This window comes from Nomascus leucogenys, chromosome 19 (genome assembly GCF_006542625.1).
Source record: "Nomascus leucogenys isolate Asia chromosome 19, Asia_NLE_v1, whole genome shotgun sequence".
Taxonomy (NCBI): domain Eukaryota; kingdom Metazoa; phylum Chordata; class Mammalia; order Primates; family Hylobatidae; genus Nomascus; species Nomascus leucogenys.
The window spans coordinates 42,778,478-42,798,659 of record NC_044399.1 but is presented as its reverse complement, the minus strand read 5'-3'; the positions used below and the strand labels follow the sequence as shown (position 1 = coordinate 42,798,659).

Below are 20,182 nucleotides of genomic sequence, written 5' to 3'. Positions count from 1 at the left end.
GCATTACAAATAAATCTGAGCATGGTCTGCAGCAAATTAAATTCCACTGCTTTTAAGAACAAAGAATTCTTTGGCAAAGAGGATTAGCAACTTTACACCCAGGAATGCCAGTTTAATTTAATTGTTCCACAATCCAAGATTTAATATGCAAATATCATTTTGATATATAATAGTGAATTTAACAAAGTGAGGAAACAAATTTAATATACAACCAGACTGCCTTTTCTGAACTGTAATTATATACAATAAAGAAGCTGGCCGAGATCCCCCTCCCCCAACATTACTGGGATTGAATTCTATTAACATGAATCAGAACAAGTGTAATTAAAGGTTAAAATTTTTAAATGTATTCTAATTAAGAGTCTAAATAGCTCTACAATTAGAGTACCGTAGTTAAAAATCACACCTCAATGATCTTCTTGGCCTCTTTGTAATTTCCTGTTTGTAGGAAGGCAAAGAAGAGATCATAGAGCATCATCATTTCACCTTGTACTTGGCCCACAAAGTCCATTGCTAGATAGGAGAGAAAAAATATATATATTAGGAGAAAAAAATAACCAGAAAAACAATATCATATGAAGTTCTAGACAAATACAAGAAAAATTTATTTTAAAAACAAATATTAAGAATAACTTAAAGAATATAGCTATATCGACTAATTAAGTACCTAACAGAGTAGCTTCAAAGAGAACTAGTGAGGATAAGGGTAAAAAAAATCTTCATAAAGCCAGATCACCAAGTAGAACACAAGAATAATTGATATTTTTTCAAAATGAACAGTTACTAAAATCAAGAACATGTATAATATTGGAAATCTACCTGATATTTTTCTTTTAGATTTCACAAGTATAAAGAAAGTTTATCTGAATGTGCTGGCCTTCTGCTGAAGTTTCTCTTAACAATACACTAAGATTAAATCAGCAAGAAGGGAAAAAATCCAACTACATTAAGATATTAGAAAGTGACTCACCTTTCTGAATTAGATCAGTCTCGCCTTTCTCTACCAGTTTACACAAGACATCATGAATCCTTGGTAATACTTTATACTTTTCATAGCAGTCAATGATGACCTCAAGAGCAGTAGATAGGTCACCCCTTAGAAACAGAAAAATTAACAATGAATAAAACAAATCTAAGTCAGCTTAGTCTCTCAGTAATACTTTAGAGAGATGTTTAATGACCAGTTAATATGCAAACAACTGAGCTTTAAGATAGAAAACCACAAAGCTAAAATGGTGGAAAAAAGAAAGAAACAATCTTTATATGTAAGTAAATGTTCAGAATACATACATCATCAGCAATCCACTATTTACCCTGCTTCATCTTTTATTATTTCATGTGTTAAAGGGTACTTTTTAAAAAAGTCCAAATAGATTAAGGCATTCTCTGATTTTATTATAAATTCTGACTTTATGTAGAAAGTTGCTGTAAGAATGTATTACTTCTGAAAGCAAGGACTACCGTCAAATACTTTTTTCCAATCACTTACGTGCCTTTAACAATTGTACCTCAACAATTTCAGATTTGGTAAACGTTATTAAATGTCCACCAATAGCTAATAAGGAATTTTCAAGAACTTTTTCATCTTTATCATAATATTTTTTGTACTGTCACCTTACTAGCCAAGTAGGAAATAAACCTCAAGTTTCATATATATAGGAACTTACTATTATGAAAACTAGGATATTTGTGTTGGTCAGTGAATTCTAGAATTCTAAATACTTTTTTCATTAAAGGGTAAGCTTTTAAAAATTATTTCCAATTATAAAGTCAAGCCTTCTTTTATGTGGTGAGAAACTAAAATAAAAAGACACTGTCATTAAATCAGTTTCTTAAACAACAGTGTGGTACTATATTCTTGTGGGTCCTTAAAAAGTATTTTCCCCCCTTTAAAAGGACAATTTGCTTTCAATTTACTTTAACCCTTTCTTTATTAAAAGTTATTTGTAATTTCTCTCTTACCATACTGAAATAAAATTCACAGGTAATACAAAAATAAATAAATAAAAGGACAATGTCAGTATGAGAAATATTTAAGACCTTGCAAGACCAGGTGTGGTGGCTCATGCCTGTAATCCCAGCACTTTGGGAAGCCGAGGAGGGCAGATCACCTGAGGTGGAGAAACCCCATCTCTATTAAAAATACAAAATTAGCCGGGCATGATGGCGCATGCCTGTAATCCCAGCTACTCGGGGGGCTGAGGCAGGAGAATCCCTTGAACCCGGGAGGTGTAGGTTGCAGTGAGCGGAGATCGTGCCACTGCACTCCAGCCTGGGCAACAAAAGTGAAACTCTGTTTCAAAAACAAAAGAAATCCCTTGGAAGAATTATAGAGATTATATGATCCAATTCTACTTGCCACCCCCTTTTACTTTCAAAGAAATAATGAAATTGGGGCATCTAGAGACTGGCTGATTTGACTAAGGTTACCAGGTAAACAGAGGAAGGTACTAGCAAGTCGCTGGACTTCCCATTGTCAGTTCAGTACCTCTAATTACACATTATGCTTTACTAAAAGCACTGGTATTTGAATAACGTAATAAAGTGGTGCAATTTGGAATAAGAAATTAAAGATTTATGAAAAGAGAGTATGAAAAGTATTTTTAAAAGAGGCATGGTTAGAGACATGGCTCCAAAGTACAACTAGTGACAATTAGTGAAAATCTTTGTAGAGAATATAAACTTCTCATACACATAACAGTTTTCAAAACCAGAAAGTCCTTTTATACTTCCTGTTGAAGGCTTCACATTTTTGTCTATTATACAAATGTTACATTGCCCTAAATTGAATTACTATTTTATCAAGATCTGATTTTAAGCTGTACCAAAAAAGTAAAAGACAACGAAGAAATGTTAATTTTATTGCAATAATAGTGACACAGTGAAAACGAGCCTATCCTGATGGAACTCTTACCTTATCCCCTTACTAAGCCCTGTTTACAGTGCATCTTCTGGCACCCCACAGAGTCATTTGAATTTTTGTCATTTGGGGTGAAGACTAAATTACAGGTTAATTTCAAAACCGCAAGTGGATGTTGCAGGCTAGATTACTGTCATACAAGAGAAATGGTACAGTAGCTACCACATATGATATAAAGCTTTATATAATCAGTATTTTCCCTTACTTCAGACACAGGTTCAGTTATTGCCTTTCTATAATTCTGCTTAACAAAAAACTACTAAAACATTTTTTAAGAGCAAAGCTAACACATACGATTTTTTTTTTAAGCGGCATGACTTGCTTCTCCAGATCAATTCCCAAACTAGAATAGTACTGTCTCAATTGTATTTCCCCCTACATTAGGTCAAAGCTATCAATAAATGAATAATTGCTCTGTCAATCAAAGCGACACGTTAATAGTCTTTGGTCTCCAAATATACGCTTCTGAAGATTATACATGTTCAGAACAACAACAGAAAAGACAAGAATAGCAAAATGGAAATAATTCATATATTTGTTAGTAATTTTAAGAACCAACGTTACTGCTCTTAGGATGCCAACAAAATGAATTAGAAATTTATAATGAAATACCTCATACAAAGTGTGCTGGAGATAAAAATAAAGTAAATGACTAGTCAGTTCTTCAGTCCCTATTATCTAATTCTGACTTGTGGTTGGATCATGTCATTTTAAAAAATAAAAATTTACATTCCCCACATAATTTATGTCACTATTAATCTTTCATATTAAAGCTTGAAAACTTAGGTGATGGAAATAAAACATGTATTTAAAAGCACCTAAAATTTGCATTGCTATGAAGATAGCTATGTAGTCACAGGACTTTGGATTTCCATCCCAACTGATAAGAGTACTTATGCTACTCAGCTGTAGCAACGTGATACATTTCTAGAAGTGGTGATGAAAAGCAGATTATCACAACAGCTGAACTCAAGGACATTTGGGTTCTCTCCTAGTTCTAACAGGTTCTATGACTGTGCTTATTAGGTTCATCTAAAGTGTTTTGCACAAGCAGAAAAAATCATCAGGTGAAAATACCACTTTTATTAGGCAGGATGAAATCAGTAAGGGAAGCACAATATCAAAACATAAAAATTGCTTTACGGCCAAAATGTGTGACAACACATTACCAATCAGTCTACTTCTAGCTTCTGTGACCCAAAGTGATCTGTGAATTTCTTTGAGCACTAGAAATGATTTAAATCCTACTAAGAAATAATAATCCTTTGAAGAAATTAATGTTGACACATTAATTTTGCATTCAAAACTTTGAGCCCATGCTTGTATCAGCATATATGCGTAATTCCTAAAGCTTCACATACAAATATTTAAAGGCTCACTCCTAACAAAAATTTAGTCAATGCTTTCACAAATGACACTAAAAATCAACTCTATAGCATACTATTACCCTTTATAAAAAAAAAAATCAAGACACCCCCCCAAAATTTCAATAGACTACATAATTTTCATGCATAAAACTACGTACACTAATAAAAAGTAAGCAATCATTTTAAAAAGCAGTATTTTGTTTGGTGCAAATTAAAAATATGAGCTTTACCAAAATTCTGTAAGTCTATGAAATAAAGGTAAAATTGAGGAAAAGATTCTGTAATTCTAAATTTTAAGAACATATATATGAGATAGGCTGGGTCCAGCAAGAAATTTGGAAACTTAAAAGAGAGTTAAATTCATTAACTTGAATGGACTCACTTGGCCTGTATCAAAATTCATTCCAGAATCTAGAAATCACTTCTTAAGGGAACATGACTACACAGAACTACTACAAACTACAATTTTTCATTATTACATGGAGGAACATCCAGAAAAATAAGCTTGAAGCTCAGATGGCAAATCTGATAGTACCACTTGTTTGAGTCCTCATTCTGAAACTGAAGTATGCTATAACGTCAATGACAGAAAAACAAACACCACGTAGGATGTAAGTTTGCTGGACAGACATTTCTATGGGACATACACCAATCATAAAATTATCTACTTTGAGATACCAAGAAACATGTACTCCTAAAACTCATATACATTCCTCAATACATATACCTGTAAAAATCATAAATGTGCTTCATACAATCTGGAATTGTTAAAACAACCACGAGCGACAACTATCTATCAGTAGCTTTAAACTTAGTCTTGTAACTTATACTAAGTAACTTTCTAATCCCAGAGAGTATACTTAAACAACAAAAGAAAGATGATAAATATTGATTTTTTAAATTGGAATAAAGTACTTCAAACTTATACATTGTTAGTGAAGTGGCAATTTATGTAAAGGGCTTCCTTATTGAAATGCGCTCAAATCCGAAATCACTACAGAAAAGAACGGCTGTGGGGGGAGAAAAAAAGTTTAAAAAAGAAAAAACAAACAAAAACCAAACTGAACTCCTTAAAAACAAACTATCTTACAAATCCTAAGCAGATGTTCAATATGGGAAGAAACCAATTCAAGAGAAACCATCATCTTCACAAAAATTATTCTGTTAAGAGAACCAGCACTTGAAAGAGCTAAATGTTTTTTTTCTGTTCATCATCTATAAATGAGGAATCTTCAAGGAGACTGGTGTTGCAATTACAACTAATCCTCCCCAAAAAATTAACTGTGTTGAAGGCTTTGTAATTTCCCTAGGTACAATTTAGCTGTCACTTACTTTAAAATTTACTCAAACATGCGTTCCGAACAGCACTAACTTCACATGTCAAGTGCTTTCCAGCCAATTGAGTCTAAACTGGAAGTCGGTGTTAAACAACTGAATGATTAGACAAGATAGCTCATTTCCCTGCTCTTTTGTTCAGAATAAAATGCCACATTTACATTATCAGGCTCAACAGGATTTTCTGACAGAGGGAGAAAAAACCCTACTGCACACTGTCCGTACTAAGCACATGAAGCCTGTCATTTACCAATCATCCTTCAAAAAGCAATAGCCATGAATGTAACTTAATTACGACCCAATGATCCTTGACGAAAAATCATCTTATCACTGTCCTGTCCCCCTAGGGCAAATGAACCACTTTTTGTCCTTTGGCACTGATGATGCTAAATTCTTAATTGCAATAATGGAGTAAAAGAGCCAAACCTCCTTAATTTCCTTTCAGCACATAAGGAGTTTTACTCTAGAAGGCAAGCATTCCCATAAATAATAAAAGTATCCAGTACAAATGAAGATGCTAAAATTGAAGGGGAGCATGTGTAACAGAATCATCAACATTTTAAAAAGCCTATTTCCCATTTATGTAACATATTAAAGTGTTACAGTGAGTTCCAAAAACATTCTTACAAGTTCATCTTAGAGAAATTGTGACCTTTATGAACTCAAGATTAATTTAGCAAGAATTCTGGGAGGATAGTATATATGAAGTTCATGATACACTTAAATGAAATGCATATGTACATATACAGATTATAACACAAACCAGCACAAAAAAAAATCCTAATGGAAAGCAGACATTAAAGCTGCTTTGATCACTTGCACGAACATAATCCAGTTAAACAGCTTCAGTTATTTTTTAATGCATGCAATGAAACAAAAATGTATCAGGTATAAAACAAGTGAATCTGAAACTGCATCATACAAATTTTTATGCTTTAATATCTGATGGCCCAGACTTTATTAATTTCATTTCCTTGCCCATAACATGAAGACTAATAAAAAACTCTTTTAACCTATTTTAAAGCATTTCTTTCTTCCTTAATGTGACGGATTGCTGTTATCTCCATGAATGAGGCATGATTTCAATAAGATAAAATACTTACAAAAGAAAATGTTTGAAATAATACTCATTTGGGCTACATGTAAAATATGTGGCTTAGAGACTGTAATGTAATGTAAATGAAACACAAAAATTTTGTTCAACTGCAAATTTTTTTCCGTTCAATGCAAGTATTTTCATTTTGATAATACAAAAGCAGGTTAGCTTATCAACTTCTTTATAATTTTCCAAATCTGTTATTGTTTTGGATTTCCCTTGGCAAATGAATAAAAACAAAGTGTACTTTTTCTATACCCATAAAGCTTTTTTACATTGTCTAAGCAACACAAACTGACACAGTATTAATTTCTCCTGTGTTTTGTCCAATGCTGGAAAAGTCGGTTCAGAATTAAGATCCACTGAAACTTAAAGAGATTATCTTTCTAAGGAACTCAGTCTCATGGAACTGCTTCAGAATTACAACACGAAAGTGATATTCTCTTTAGAGTCTTTTACAGTGACATGCCAAAAAGATGCTTGCCTTTGAATGAAAGGGTGAAGATTTATGATGATGTTTCAAAATGTTTTTTATAATTTTATCACAAGTTTGAATAAATAAAGCTCATTTGCCAGATGAGCTCATACCTGCTGAGGTCAATTACATGATATTACTGAAGATTATACACATTTAATCAAATCAAATACACGTGGACTTTTTGGCAGGCTAGTGTGGTTAATCCTAGCACTTGTCATGATTCTGAATTAATTAGCTATCTTCCATCAGTTGGAGAAAACACAATTGAGAGTTTCAAAGTCAGGGTTCTACTCCAGGCTTTCCCCTGACTACGAATGTTTCTGCTGTTTTCTGTAATTTTACAAATATAAAATTTCCTTTATCTTTTTTTTTTATTATTCTCATGACTCTGAGTCAATAGCCCTTTTTATTATGATAGATGAAACTGAAAGACCTCATTGTGGAGATTGCATTGGCAAAGTAGTGTAAAAAAAAAAAAAACTAGGCAAATAAAAAATAGAATAATTAAAATAAAATAAAAATAGAAGACATACATATCTGAAAGTAGTAAAACACCAAAAATGAAAAGACACTAATTTAGATTTCCTTAGCTCAATTAGCAGGGAGAGCCAAATTTGACTGCGACACAGAAACATCTGACTTCAGGATATAATCAGAAGCACAGAGGATGCTCTAGGTTAACATCTGAATTCCACACCGTTTCCATTTTCCCATGGGTAAGCTCTCCTTGGTTCATGAGCCCCATCTGCAGACCTCTTTCGGAAAGCTTTCACATCTCCTCTGTCTTCAAAGTATTTCTATTTGTAAGATACTTTTCTATGATGGCCTCATTTTCATTGTTAATTATTTTATTTTTGCCCGGTAGTGTAGGAGGGCCTAACTCTTCTGGGCACTGGGCCCATTTCTTTCAAATCCTTCTGTAGAGTTGCACATGCAATTTGCAGAAATGGGTCTTCAAAGCAATTGAAAAAAATTCTAATAGGAAGCATATTAATTATAGGATTTCTATATAAAGTTGGCTATGAATATGATAACTCAATAACACAGTCATTATTTGAATCGGACTATTTCTTTTTTTTTTGAGACAGAGTCTTGCTCTGTCGCCCAGGCTGGAGTGCAGTGGTACGATCTCGGCTTACTGCAAGCTCCGCCTCCCAGGTTCACGCCATTCTCCTGCCTCAGCCTCCCGAGTAGCTGGGACTGCAGGCGCCTGCCACCACGCCCAGCTAATTTTTTGCATTTTTTAGTAGAGACGGGGTTTCACCATGTTAGCCAGGATGGTCTCGATCTCCTGACCTCGTGATCCACCCGCCTCGGCCTCCCAAAGTGCTGGGATTACAGGCGTGAGCCACCGTGCCCAACCTAGAATCACTATTTCTTTAAAAGGATGTAATGCTGAGACTGTGGAGGTTAAGATTTGGCCAGTCATCTAACCTGGTAATTGTTTTTGATTGGATGGCAAAGGAATTATTTCATGTGTGTGTATATGCACATTTTTAACAGTTAAAAGAGATGGTTTTTATTATACATCTAAAATTCAACACTAAATCATTTATTATATTCAATTAATTAAACTCTCTAATAAATAAAGAAAAACTACCAGAAATTTGGGAAAAACATGAGAACCGTTAAAATACATATTTTATTTTTCTCCTGACATCAACAGGACAACGTCCACACTACATCGACAGCGAGATATTTCTGTGTTTCAAATTCGGCTCTCCCTGTTAATTGAACTAAAGAAATCTAAATTAGTATCATTTTCGGTGTTTTACTACTTTCAGATACATGTATCTTCTATTGTATTTTAATTATTATCTTATATTTTTGTTTGCCTAGGGTTTTTTTAAACTAATTTGCCAGTGCAGTCTCCATGTAATGCAGATTACAAACTATGTTAAGCTATGAAAAAGCTGACAAAGAAGATCTAGGAAATTTAAAAAGCAAAACAGAAAACAAAAACAAATACAAAAGAAAAAGATGATAAATTATGCTTAGTCATCTTACTAAAATGTTTTATTCATTATAAAATAGACTGACTTTATGATTTACATTGCAAATAATGCCTTAAATTGAGCACCAACAAGAGCATTTCAAATGGAAAAATTAACAAACTCAGTAAATCTTGCCCTATCAGCAAAATTCATCTCCTATAACATTTATCAAAGCTAGAATAACTGTAATGATATATGTATTTAAAATACCCTGTGAAGAAAAGGAGCACTGAAGATGCTTCTATACTTATTACCTGAATAACTAACAGTCAAGACACATACTCAAAAGCCCCAGAAGATCCTTTTTTCTTCTATTTATTAATAACACTTATCAGGCTCAAAACTGGGAAAAACTAGATTCAATTTCAAGTAATCACATGCTCCTACCTACAAAAAAGCACCAGGGACCATTCCATTGATATGTAAAGCCACAGGACCACAGGGCTGCTAGTGATTTTAAAGGTCACCTAGTTCATATTAGTTTTCTTACTCTGTGGTAAATGACCTCCAAGGCTTCCCCATCATGAAGGTATTTATAAAGTATAATCCGAAAATTATTAGACTCATTCTTTTAATGCCAACATTTAAAATTCAAAATTCAATTAACTTACTTTTCCAGGTATACAGTGACCAATGGGAAACTTATGTTGGTGGATGGTTCGGCTAACCCTAAAGTCACGATGGCTTCATGCAACTGTTTTACTGTTTCAATTTCACCTCTTAAAGCTGCGCCATTTAGGATGTGGAAAAAGGACAAGGCTGTTGTATCTTTGATAAGAACATCCTTCTCTTTCATCTCCTTCAGAATGTTAATAGCATCTACAATGAAGTAACACAAAAGACCCTTAGGTAATTTCATGTAGGGAAAACAAACTGCTATTAAAACAGCATTTCAAGCCCAGCAGGAATGTAAATTCTAGTGTATAATGCCGATTTCAAGTTAATTACTACTTGCATTTCTAAACGAGACTACAATTATAAATCCACAATAGCATGGTTTTATCATTTCCCTGCAACTTTGACTACAAATTATAGATAGGGACTGTGTGCCCACTCTGTACCACATAACCCTGTACGGTCTGCCCTATAGCTGTAAGATCCTCCTAAATGGATGCTTTTATCGTTCAGAGCTAACATCTGCTAAATCACACCATTGTTTCTTCAGCAGATGGCTTGTCAGGAGGCCAGATAATAAAGATGTGTTTACACTGTATATACAGCCAGACTAATGGTCTGATACCGATAGGGCCTGTTTGCTATGTCGATACTAATTAGCCAAGCAGAGCCAATGAAAGCTTTCCAAAAGACTGCATGTTAATACATTAGATTCATTAAGCTTCATTAGGAAGGCAGAAACAAACATTTTAGGATATGGAATAAGTGCATTTTTATAATGTTGTTCTTAATTATTACACAGACAAAATGTTTTGACCACTTTACAAAAAGTGATTTTAAAAAAATAAGCTAATCCTTATAAACAGTTAGAAAGGCGTCCTAGGAAAAAATTCAATGTTCTAATAAATGATTTTCTCCATACATTTTTCCCTATAATAAAATTAAAACAATCTTTTCTGAAAATCAAAGGAAAAGAGGAAGGCTAAAAAAGGAAATTTCAAAATAAAGCCAAATCAGAAAGTTAAGAAACAAGAAAATAGCATGAATGTATTATCAAGTGTAATTAATTTTATAGGCTTAGCATTACCTCAACGAGAAAATTTGAGTATGTAAATCAGCTGTGTAATCAGCTATGCTTTTTCCATGAACCGTTAAATAAAAACCTTAAAGTAAAAACTTTATATATTTTGTTAATGTTATTAAAAAGTAAGGCAAAGACTACTGCAAAATTCAGGCACATATATTAGGTTACGTTTATAGGTTTTATGTTCAGCCTTCAAACATTCTTAAGCAAAAACAAAGCCATTAGTGCAGGCACATAAGCAAATTGTGCCATAAGTCATGATCTTCAAACTCAATCCAAACAGCAATGCTAATAAAAACTAGCTGGAGAAATGCAAAAAGCACTGAGCTGTGCAAATGTAAATGACAAGCTTGCCAATCCATTAAAACTAATGGCCTACACTGTCCATGTAGCTCTGGTTGGATTCACATGTAAATTTGTATGCAAAGTGTTCAAGCACTTTGCAGGACATGATATCCATTAATATCAATTCACATGTTATTCCAGTGGCAAGATACTTGCATCACATATTTCCTTTATGTGCTGAGGCTTACCTTGGAGCTTGCCATGCTTTGCCAATACTCTTACAAGGCCTACATACTTGCCGGTGTCAAGGACAGCAGATGAATCTAAGCGGTCACTAAAAATTAAAGCCACATTTATATTATTTTAAAAGTCAATTAACTGCTAAAAGAACAGCAACATCCATTTAATCACTTTTCAAAAGCTCATCAGAAGACCTGAACTAATGTTGGCCTCGCTTCAGTTAGGATTTCTTTTTGAAGCCATATACAAGTTCACACGAAATTATATTCAAAGTGACTAGTGAAGTAAAAGCCCAACACTACATATATATTGCATCACTCCATCTGCAAAGGATACTTATGAAGAAACTCTTTGGCTTTAAGTGATTCTAAACTTCATCACGAATATTTGACATTTTTACTTGAAAAATCTAACAGGATGGGAAACCAAAGGTACCTGAGAAATGGATAGAATTTTATTTACACTACAATATAGAAAGGGAAATGTTATCAAGCCTCATAAAACAGTTACCATCACCACTGTTGTGATGATATATAATCAATGGAAAAAACCCTTTGGTTCTAAGGACTAGAATGTCTTATACTTAAACAAAGACACCTTGCTGAACATAAGCCACAATTAATTAAAGAGCCGTATAATATGAAATTTCAAAAACACTGACAACAAAATAATTTTTAAAAATGACATTATATAAGAGAGTAATATTCTATCTAGATAATCTATCAAGGTCTGTAGAGCAGAATAAATATTGACAACTTGTTTCAGTGCCAGGGTACTCACAATTCTTCTTTCAAGTTCAAGGCATCTTCTACATTATCATGTCGACAGCATAAATTTATTAAAGCTGCATAGCCACCAGTAACCATGTCGGATTCATATTTTGCTTTCAGTTCAAGGGCTTTTTGCATATTCTAAAATACAGCATAGATGTGAAAAAGAAGAAATCAGTGTGAAGGTAAAAATGTCACATTTTTAGCTTTAATGTTCAGAGTTTAGAAAAAGTTAATAGTACTTTAAAAATAAATGGTTTCATGTTAACAACCTGACTCTGCCCCTTGGTATTTTTTATTCACCTCTTAAAAGTGGGCAAGTCTTATATGTGTAGTGGTTAAAAGGTGTTATCTGTAATATAAAATAGGCCATTATTTGTGCCAAATTTGATGTTTTAGGCTTTGTGTATGATATTATTTAAAAAAGACTTCCAGATTAAGTAATTCCCAAATCAAACCCTAATCACAGTCTAATTTCAGGATGCAGAAATATGTATCATTGAAAAGTTTCTCAGTCTAGTTTAGTATCCAAGTAATGTGAAGAAATATTTTAGAATTTAACAGTAGCAGGTTATAATCATAAAGTTAGTCATGATATTTTTTCCCTAAAACTACAAGTTTATGGCTCAATTATATTGAACTAGAAAGTGAAAAATAGTCTAGTGATATCCCTCGAATTGCAGACATACACTAAAATGAACACAAAGTACAGCTGGATGCCCGCTGAAAAAAGGGAAGGGACCCTTTATCTCAGAAAGAGCTTTTTTCCAGCAGGAAAATGGAATTTCAATCCCTGCATTAACAACCTAGTAATATTTGACTTGCAAATGACTACTGCGTGTATCAGTTGCTTGACAATCTAGATATGAGACCGGAGCCATGGCTTGAAAGGACATTTGGCATGTATGATAAACCTATCACGGCTGTTACTATCATTCACTTTGCAGATTATCGTAAACAAACTACAGCAACCCGAAAACATGCCATTCAAGGTGTAGCTGAAATTAGTTAACCTTTCATTTAATTGCATTCTTTACAAGCCTGACGTATAATGATCAATCGTAAAAATCATAAATATTATATTTGATTTTTCTTATTGTTATCTATCAAGAATTTTTTGCCTTAATAACATTTAAATATTAAAACAAATGTTACCTCTTCTGAACAAAGCACTAATATGAGTTGCTTTAGGACATCTCTTATAGGTTGATTTTCAGCTTTTAGTGTTTCAAGTGTGGACTCCAATTCAGATGACGTAAGTTGCACAGTCTACAGAAAAGAAAAAAGAAAAGAAAAATTTCCTGAAAAAGGAAATATAGTACGCCTTTTGTCACTCTTCCCTTTAAACTGACTTTCCTTTCTACTTTCCTAAATGTCATAAACGCTATCAGGGATATTAATTGGGGAATCCATGGATGGACTCCAGGAGTTTACAAACCTCCTGAGATTATATGCAAATTTCTTAGATATGTTGATTTTTCTGAGGTGGGGAACAGGTTTTACCAACTTCTTAGAGGTATACAAGATGATAAAAATGTGAGGAATCACTGGTTTTATAAGTACACAATCCAGAAAACTCATTAAATATGGTTATTATAGCATGTAGAATCTAGTCAAAATCCTACTTACTTTTTGAAAGTCTAAATTCTTACTGTCAACCAACAAGTGAGCATCCTAAAATTGAAATTTAAATTAGCCCAGAATTAGAAAACACACGTAAAAATACATCAGCAAACATCAAAAGCAAATTTTATGTCTCACCTCATATTACTATTTTTCATCTTTCCAAAATTTTAGACATTCTCTTCATACTTCATTAATCAATGTAATTAATGTTTTAAATATATTTATGAATATATAAATAGTATTAGTGAACAATCAATGAAAAGCTTCGTTTTAACGGCTGTCATTGAAACAAATTTTTTTTCGGGCCAAAAGCATCATATTTAAATAAAATTTTAACACGCTGTTATATATAAATTAAGCATTTTATCCAGTTGATTGCTATTTCACACACACCTTAATCAATTCAGGAACATGGTAGCTACCCAGTAGATTACGAATGCCTCTGTAGATATTTTCAGGAATTTTTACATTCTGTGAGAAGGGAAGGGAGGGGGGAAAAAAACTGAGTTTTAGACAACCAAACTGAAATTTGTCTAACAGAAATTATCTCAGACATAATTTAAGTCTCCAACTCTTGCATGTCATTGAGAAGTGGTCTGGTTGTACTTAAAAGCAGCAATTTCAAATCTAATAGATACATGTCAGGCAGGACAGGCATTATATAGCAAAAAATGAAATGGTACCATCTTCTTCAGCTGATGGAAGTATTGTCTCAAATGCTCCTCCTTGGCCTGTACCTCTGAGTCACTCATGCTGTCAATCAAGTTATAAAGAAAATAGCCAACAGCTTCTGTGGAAAAAAACAAGAGCAAGCATTCCACTAAAATTACCGAGACTGTCATGTTATCAAGATTAATTTATAAGAAATCATTTTGGTGTGAGATGTCACCCTGATGAGAGGCTCTGAAATGGCAACAATGATCACTGAGGCATAGAGATTATGTGGTTTGGGAGCACATATCTAACTGGTGAGTGAAAGGAATATTAATTATTTTCAGACCGAGTGACAGCTTTTCAGTACTGAATCTTACTTCAATCTATTTTTTTCCACCACTCTGTGACAGAAGTGGTCCTGCCCAAGGCCTTACCCCTTTCCTGTCCAAATCACACGTAATAAGAATAAATAAATGTCTTGTACACATTTCTATACTATTTTTTTTGTGGACAATATTTAGGGAAGCACGTAAAATTAGAAAGGATTGTTAAATGTTAAGTATAGAAAGCTAAATAATTTTAATAAGCAGATACAGTAATCCTGTGGAGAGCTGCCTATTAGCCAATGAAAAACCAAGATTAACAAAGATGTTTTGTAACAACAGTAATTTTCCTTTGCATTCAAGCATAAAATGTATAGGGCCATGTTACAACAATACCTAGGATAGAAATGTAAACTTTCAAGAGGGGTACCATCTTACAGAAAACTATATATTCTAGCTTCATTATATGAAAAATGAAAATCATTAAATGTCAAAACAATGTATTTGGGGCAATAAATTACATTTAAGCGGAAATCCACAAGAACCTTCCCTACATTTTATGTTTAAAATTAACTACACCTGCAAAACATTAAAAGCACATAAATACTAACAATCACTGATTTTTAAGCCTATTTCCATGGGTGTTAGAAGAAACATTTCCCCAATATCTGAAAAGAAAAAGCCTCCCAACCCCATCCTTAGAAAAAATAATTATAACAAAATCAAGCACTTTAGATCTCAAAATGTTGTAATCAATATAAAGACTTATAACCAAATGTTTTCAAATTCCACTTTTAAAAATAAAGTGTTTACTGCTGTAATCCTCCTAACCCATCATTACACAGAAAAATGGATTTGTGGATAAGTTATAATCATCGAAATTGAAACGCTACCCGTTGGTCCTGGAGGCTCCTGGCAATAACGTCCATCCTTGTACAACAATTCTGTTATCTGATAAGACAGAAAATTCGTGCATTGCAACAAGAGAAGCAAACAAGAACAAATACAATCTGAAATTGAATTCTTGAAATAATAAAACCTCTCCCCAGTAAGGTATTATTCTATATCACAGTAATTCAAAACCACCCCCACCCGCCAAGGAGATTGTTTTGTTTTTAAATAATAGGTTTGTCTTTTTTAAAAACAAAAACAAATCCATGTTGAAGGAAAACTGCAATGTTTTGTGAAATGTCACACAGAAAGACTCTAAACTGATTTATACATTGATATATAAACATCACTTTGAATGAATTGTTATAAATAGAAAAGAGCTTATAGGAATTATTGACCAATATTATTCCTCATTATATTGTTTTTGGTCTTGTTGACACTGCACTGCTTTCCTCATTTTATATTAAGTTTTACTGAAATATAAAGTAAAATATCCTGAACTGCTAAATAACTTATGTTTTTTAGATATTTAATAACAATTTCCATTCATCTTAATGAGACTAAAACAAAAGGGACCTAAAGATTAAAGGGTCTATTCTCATGGATTCTTTTTTGTTTTTTTAATTTCCAACTGTTATTTTAAGTTCAGGGGTACATGTGCAGGATGTGCAGGTTTGTTACATAGGTAAACGTGTGCCACGGTGGTCAGCTGCACAGATCATCCCATCATCCAGGTACTAAGCCCAGCATCCATTAGCTATTCTTCCTGATCCTCTCCCTCCTCCCATTGGATTCTTATCAATTGAATTCACAAACACTAAAAGACATACATAACAATTATTTTTCAACATCAACTCTGCCAGCAAAATTTTAGTAGAAAACCAAATATACGTTTCATGATAAAAATTATTACGTAACCTATGGTATTGGCTTGTAACATTAAAAGCACCTTATGATTTGCAATATTAGAGGGACTTACCTCACTCCAAAGATTTATATTCATAGACCTGCAGAGGGCAGCAAAGGATCGAAAATAAAACCAGGTTTATTTTCAAGTATATGCATACTTGTAATATGTACAGATCAAAGTATTAAAATTAATAAGTAAATAAATGTTTGCTGTATCAGGATGAATTTTCAGGACAAAGGTAATTTAGAAAGGCTGACACTCACCCATTTCAAATATTCAAAATAGGCCAGGCCTGGTGGCTCACATCTGCAATCCCAGCACTTTGGGAGGCCAAGGCAGGCGGATCATCTGAGGTCAGGAGTTTGAGACCAGCCTGGCCAACAAGGTGAAACCCTGTCTCTACTAAAAGTAGAAAGATTAGCCAGGCGTGTTGGTGGATGCCTGTAATCCAGGCTACTCGGGAGGCTGAGGCAGGAGAATTGCCTGAACCCGGGAGGCAGAGGTTGCAGTGAGCCGAGATTGCACCACTGCACTCCAGCCTGGGAGACACAGTGAGTCTTAAAGTGACTGCCCACAGATTGCTTGTTACTTGTAATGGGAAAAATAGTAACTACATAATGGAGAAATCCCAACACCTGGACTGGGTGATCAAAACTAATGAGCCTTTAAATATAATTCCCTGAGAAGACAGGTATCACTCGTGGTCTTCCAGCAGGGGATAACTTGAAGCTATAACAATGAAGAATAAAATACAGTAAAATAAGATAAAAATTAGGTATCTTTTTTGGTTAGGCTACAAAGAGCTTTAATTCCAAGGAATCTTAACCTGCCAGTAGCCTACCACATTTGAAAAATAGGACAAGGGAAGTAGGGAAAAATCAGAGTTTGCAAGAAAGTAGGGGCTAATGTGCCAAAGTGCATAATATTAAGTGGTAAAACTTGCAATGGTTCCTTTGCTGTATCCCGGACCCATTTGGGCATTTGATGAATTCTGATTATCAACTAGGATTAAATTTGTCAGGTATGATATTATGGTGGTTATGTTGTCTTATTTAAAATAAGTTCTGAGATATATACTGAAGTATTTATGGGTAGATGACAAAGATCCATAGTTATTTTTAATAGTCCAGGAAAGAGAGAGAAGGGGAATGGTAAAACAGGACTGCCAAAATCTTGGCTGTTAAAGCTGGGGTATGGGTACATGGGAGCTCTACTTTCATGAAGGTTTAAAAATTCCAAAATAAAAAAATAAACACATACCATGTCCGGTCTAAATTTTGTACTTCTATTTTAACTCTCAACATTAGAAAGCTGGGCTTCCTTTTTTTTTTAAAAAAAAAGTTACTTTAACCATATATTTTTATCAAAAGTATCAACTTACTGTCAAATAAAAAATAGTTAAGGCTGGGCATGGTGGCTCATGCCTGTAATCGCAGCACTTTGGGAGGCTGAGGCGGGTAGATCACCTGAGGTCGGGAGTTCGAGACCAGCCTGACCAACATGGAGAAACCCCCATCTCTACTAAAAATACAAAGTTAGCCAGGCGTGGTGGCGCATGCCAGTAATCCCAGCTACTCGGGAGGCTGAGGCAGGAGAATCGCTTGAACCTGGGAGGCGGAGGTTGTGGTGAGCCGAGATCCCGCCACTGCACTCCAGCCTGGGCAACAAGAGCGAAACTCCGTCTCAAAAAAAAAAAAAAAAATTGGATATTAAGCTGCCCTCAAACCTGGCATGAAGTACCTAAGGAAGGCATGGAGATAAACTTTCAAAATTTCACATATACCTAAAACAACTGAAAATGACTAAAAGCACTATCTTGAATGTGAAGCTTCATGGTGAATCACACAGGTTTGAAACCAAAACAAAAATATACAGAATCCTTCAAAACCAAGTTGTTGTAAGGAATAGTGACCAGTGCCCACACCAGTGCAATCTGACTTCCGGCCCAAACTCCACTGAAACTACTCATGCTAAAATTACCAGTGATTTTTAATTCAAAATTCAACTAACATTTTTTTGGTCCTCTTTGACTAAGTTTTGGAATTTCTGTCGTTGTTAGCCATTATCTGCTAGATGCCACTCAATCTCTTTCAGGAACTGTCCTTCCCTACGTGCCCCTTAAAAGTGACCCAGACTTTGTACTAGGTTCTAAGCGCATTATATTTTCTATCTTAAAGACAATCCTGCATGTAGGTATTTAAGTTCTTTGTTTCCCAGAAGAGGAAACAAATTTGGTTAAGGCGACATAAAATACCTTCAACTGGAAATTCCATAGTCCCCTCAAAGGATCCCATAAATTGTGAATGATCTCCTGTTTCCTGTCCCGCTATCTACCTTTACCTGTACTCTCCCCTTTGAATATCTGTCAATCTTAACTTCATCATGTAAACCTTTCAATGGCTTGAAGCCATGTGACTCAAGGTTCAAATATCCTAATTTAGAATGAGACTACTCATAAAGACCCCTGGGCTACCATTCTGGCTTTATTTCTTGTAATTATTTCATAGTTTCTTAAGCTACTACCAATCTACTTACACTTCCCCAGAACCGCTGTTCTCTCAGCCTCAATGCCTCGGCCTAAAAATCCCTTCCCTTCCCCTCTACAAACTCAATATGCATCTCAGCAATTTCTCTGCAGCTCCTGCCCTGATTCATCCCTTCCTCAACCTTGGCAGAAGATAGAGTACCTTCTATAAACATTCATAGTTATGAAGACTAGTTTACGGTTGCTTTCTTACTTTCGTATTGTGAACAACGCTGGGGTAGGAAGTTTCCTATTCATATTTGAATGGTCCATTATGCAGCATTCATAGCCCTTGGCACACCCTAATAAGAACTAGTATTTTCTGAGCACTCACAAATGTATTAAGCAGTTTTCTAAGCACTTTAACTTATTTAATGGTCATAACATCTTCACTTTAAGCACAATTATCAGAGCCATTATAAAGATGAAGAAACTGAGGAGCAAAGTAGTTTTAAAACTTATGCAGGCATTTTCTGAGTTAGCTGTGGATGCGAGACTAACAATTTGCATCTAAATTTGCTCCTTTCCAATACCCCACTGCAATAAAAGGATTTTTTTTTCAATGACACATAAAATAACTGGGAAGTACAGGTAACTAGAAATAAATATTACAGGTTAAAAGCTGACAGAGAAGTGGTAACCAATTTAGTAGTAAAGAGAATGTCAAATCTCAAGACATCAGTGAAGAAATCTGGAACCAAACTTATACAATAAAATCTCCATTACCAAGGTGGAAGAAAGGAGACTACACTGAGAAGGTCCCTTAGATACTCTCCCTCAGCTCCACAGCTGGGAGGCTACATCCCTCTCTCCAACAGCAGCAGCAGACATCTGGAGGATTCTTCTCTGGAGGGTAAAACAGTCAATCCCTGGAGAACTGAGAATTAAGTAACTATACATCCTACACGATAAACACAGGAGTCCCTAGTACTCTCCCTCATGCAGTGTCCTTAAGACTTTTCATTGGGGAATGCCCCATCCTATGAGGAAAGACACAAAGATACAATGACAATCTCGGCAGCCACTTAGCTATCCCTAGAACAAGGCACCAAGTCAACACACCCCACTAA

General features: G+C 34.4%; 1 protein-coding gene across 1 annotated transcript in view; it reads right to left on the bottom strand.

Annotated features, from left to right (window-relative positions):
- Positions 1–20,182, bottom strand: part of LRPPRC (leucine rich pentatricopeptide repeat containing) — a 112,466-nt gene that overhangs the window by 46,157 nt on the left and 46,127 nt on the right. Inside the window, exons 15-25 of the mRNA XM_030800405.1 lie at positions 16,658–16,685; positions 15,681–15,738; positions 14,494–14,600; positions 14,204–14,281; positions 13,814–13,858; positions 13,340–13,453; positions 12,195–12,325; positions 11,423–11,508; positions 9,802–10,009; positions 971–1,095; positions 407–513 (exon numbers count right to left, since the gene is read on the bottom strand). Coding sequence (XP_030656265.1) covers positions 407–513; positions 971–1,095; positions 9,802–10,009; positions 11,423–11,508; positions 12,195–12,325; positions 13,340–13,453; positions 13,814–13,858; positions 14,204–14,281; positions 14,494–14,600; positions 15,681–15,738; positions 16,658–16,685 — 1,087 coding nt within the window. The remainder of the gene's footprint in view (positions 1–406; positions 514–970; positions 1,096–9,801; positions 10,010–11,422; positions 11,509–12,194; positions 12,326–13,339; positions 13,454–13,813; positions 13,859–14,203; positions 14,282–14,493; positions 14,601–15,680; positions 15,739–16,657; positions 16,686–20,182) is intronic.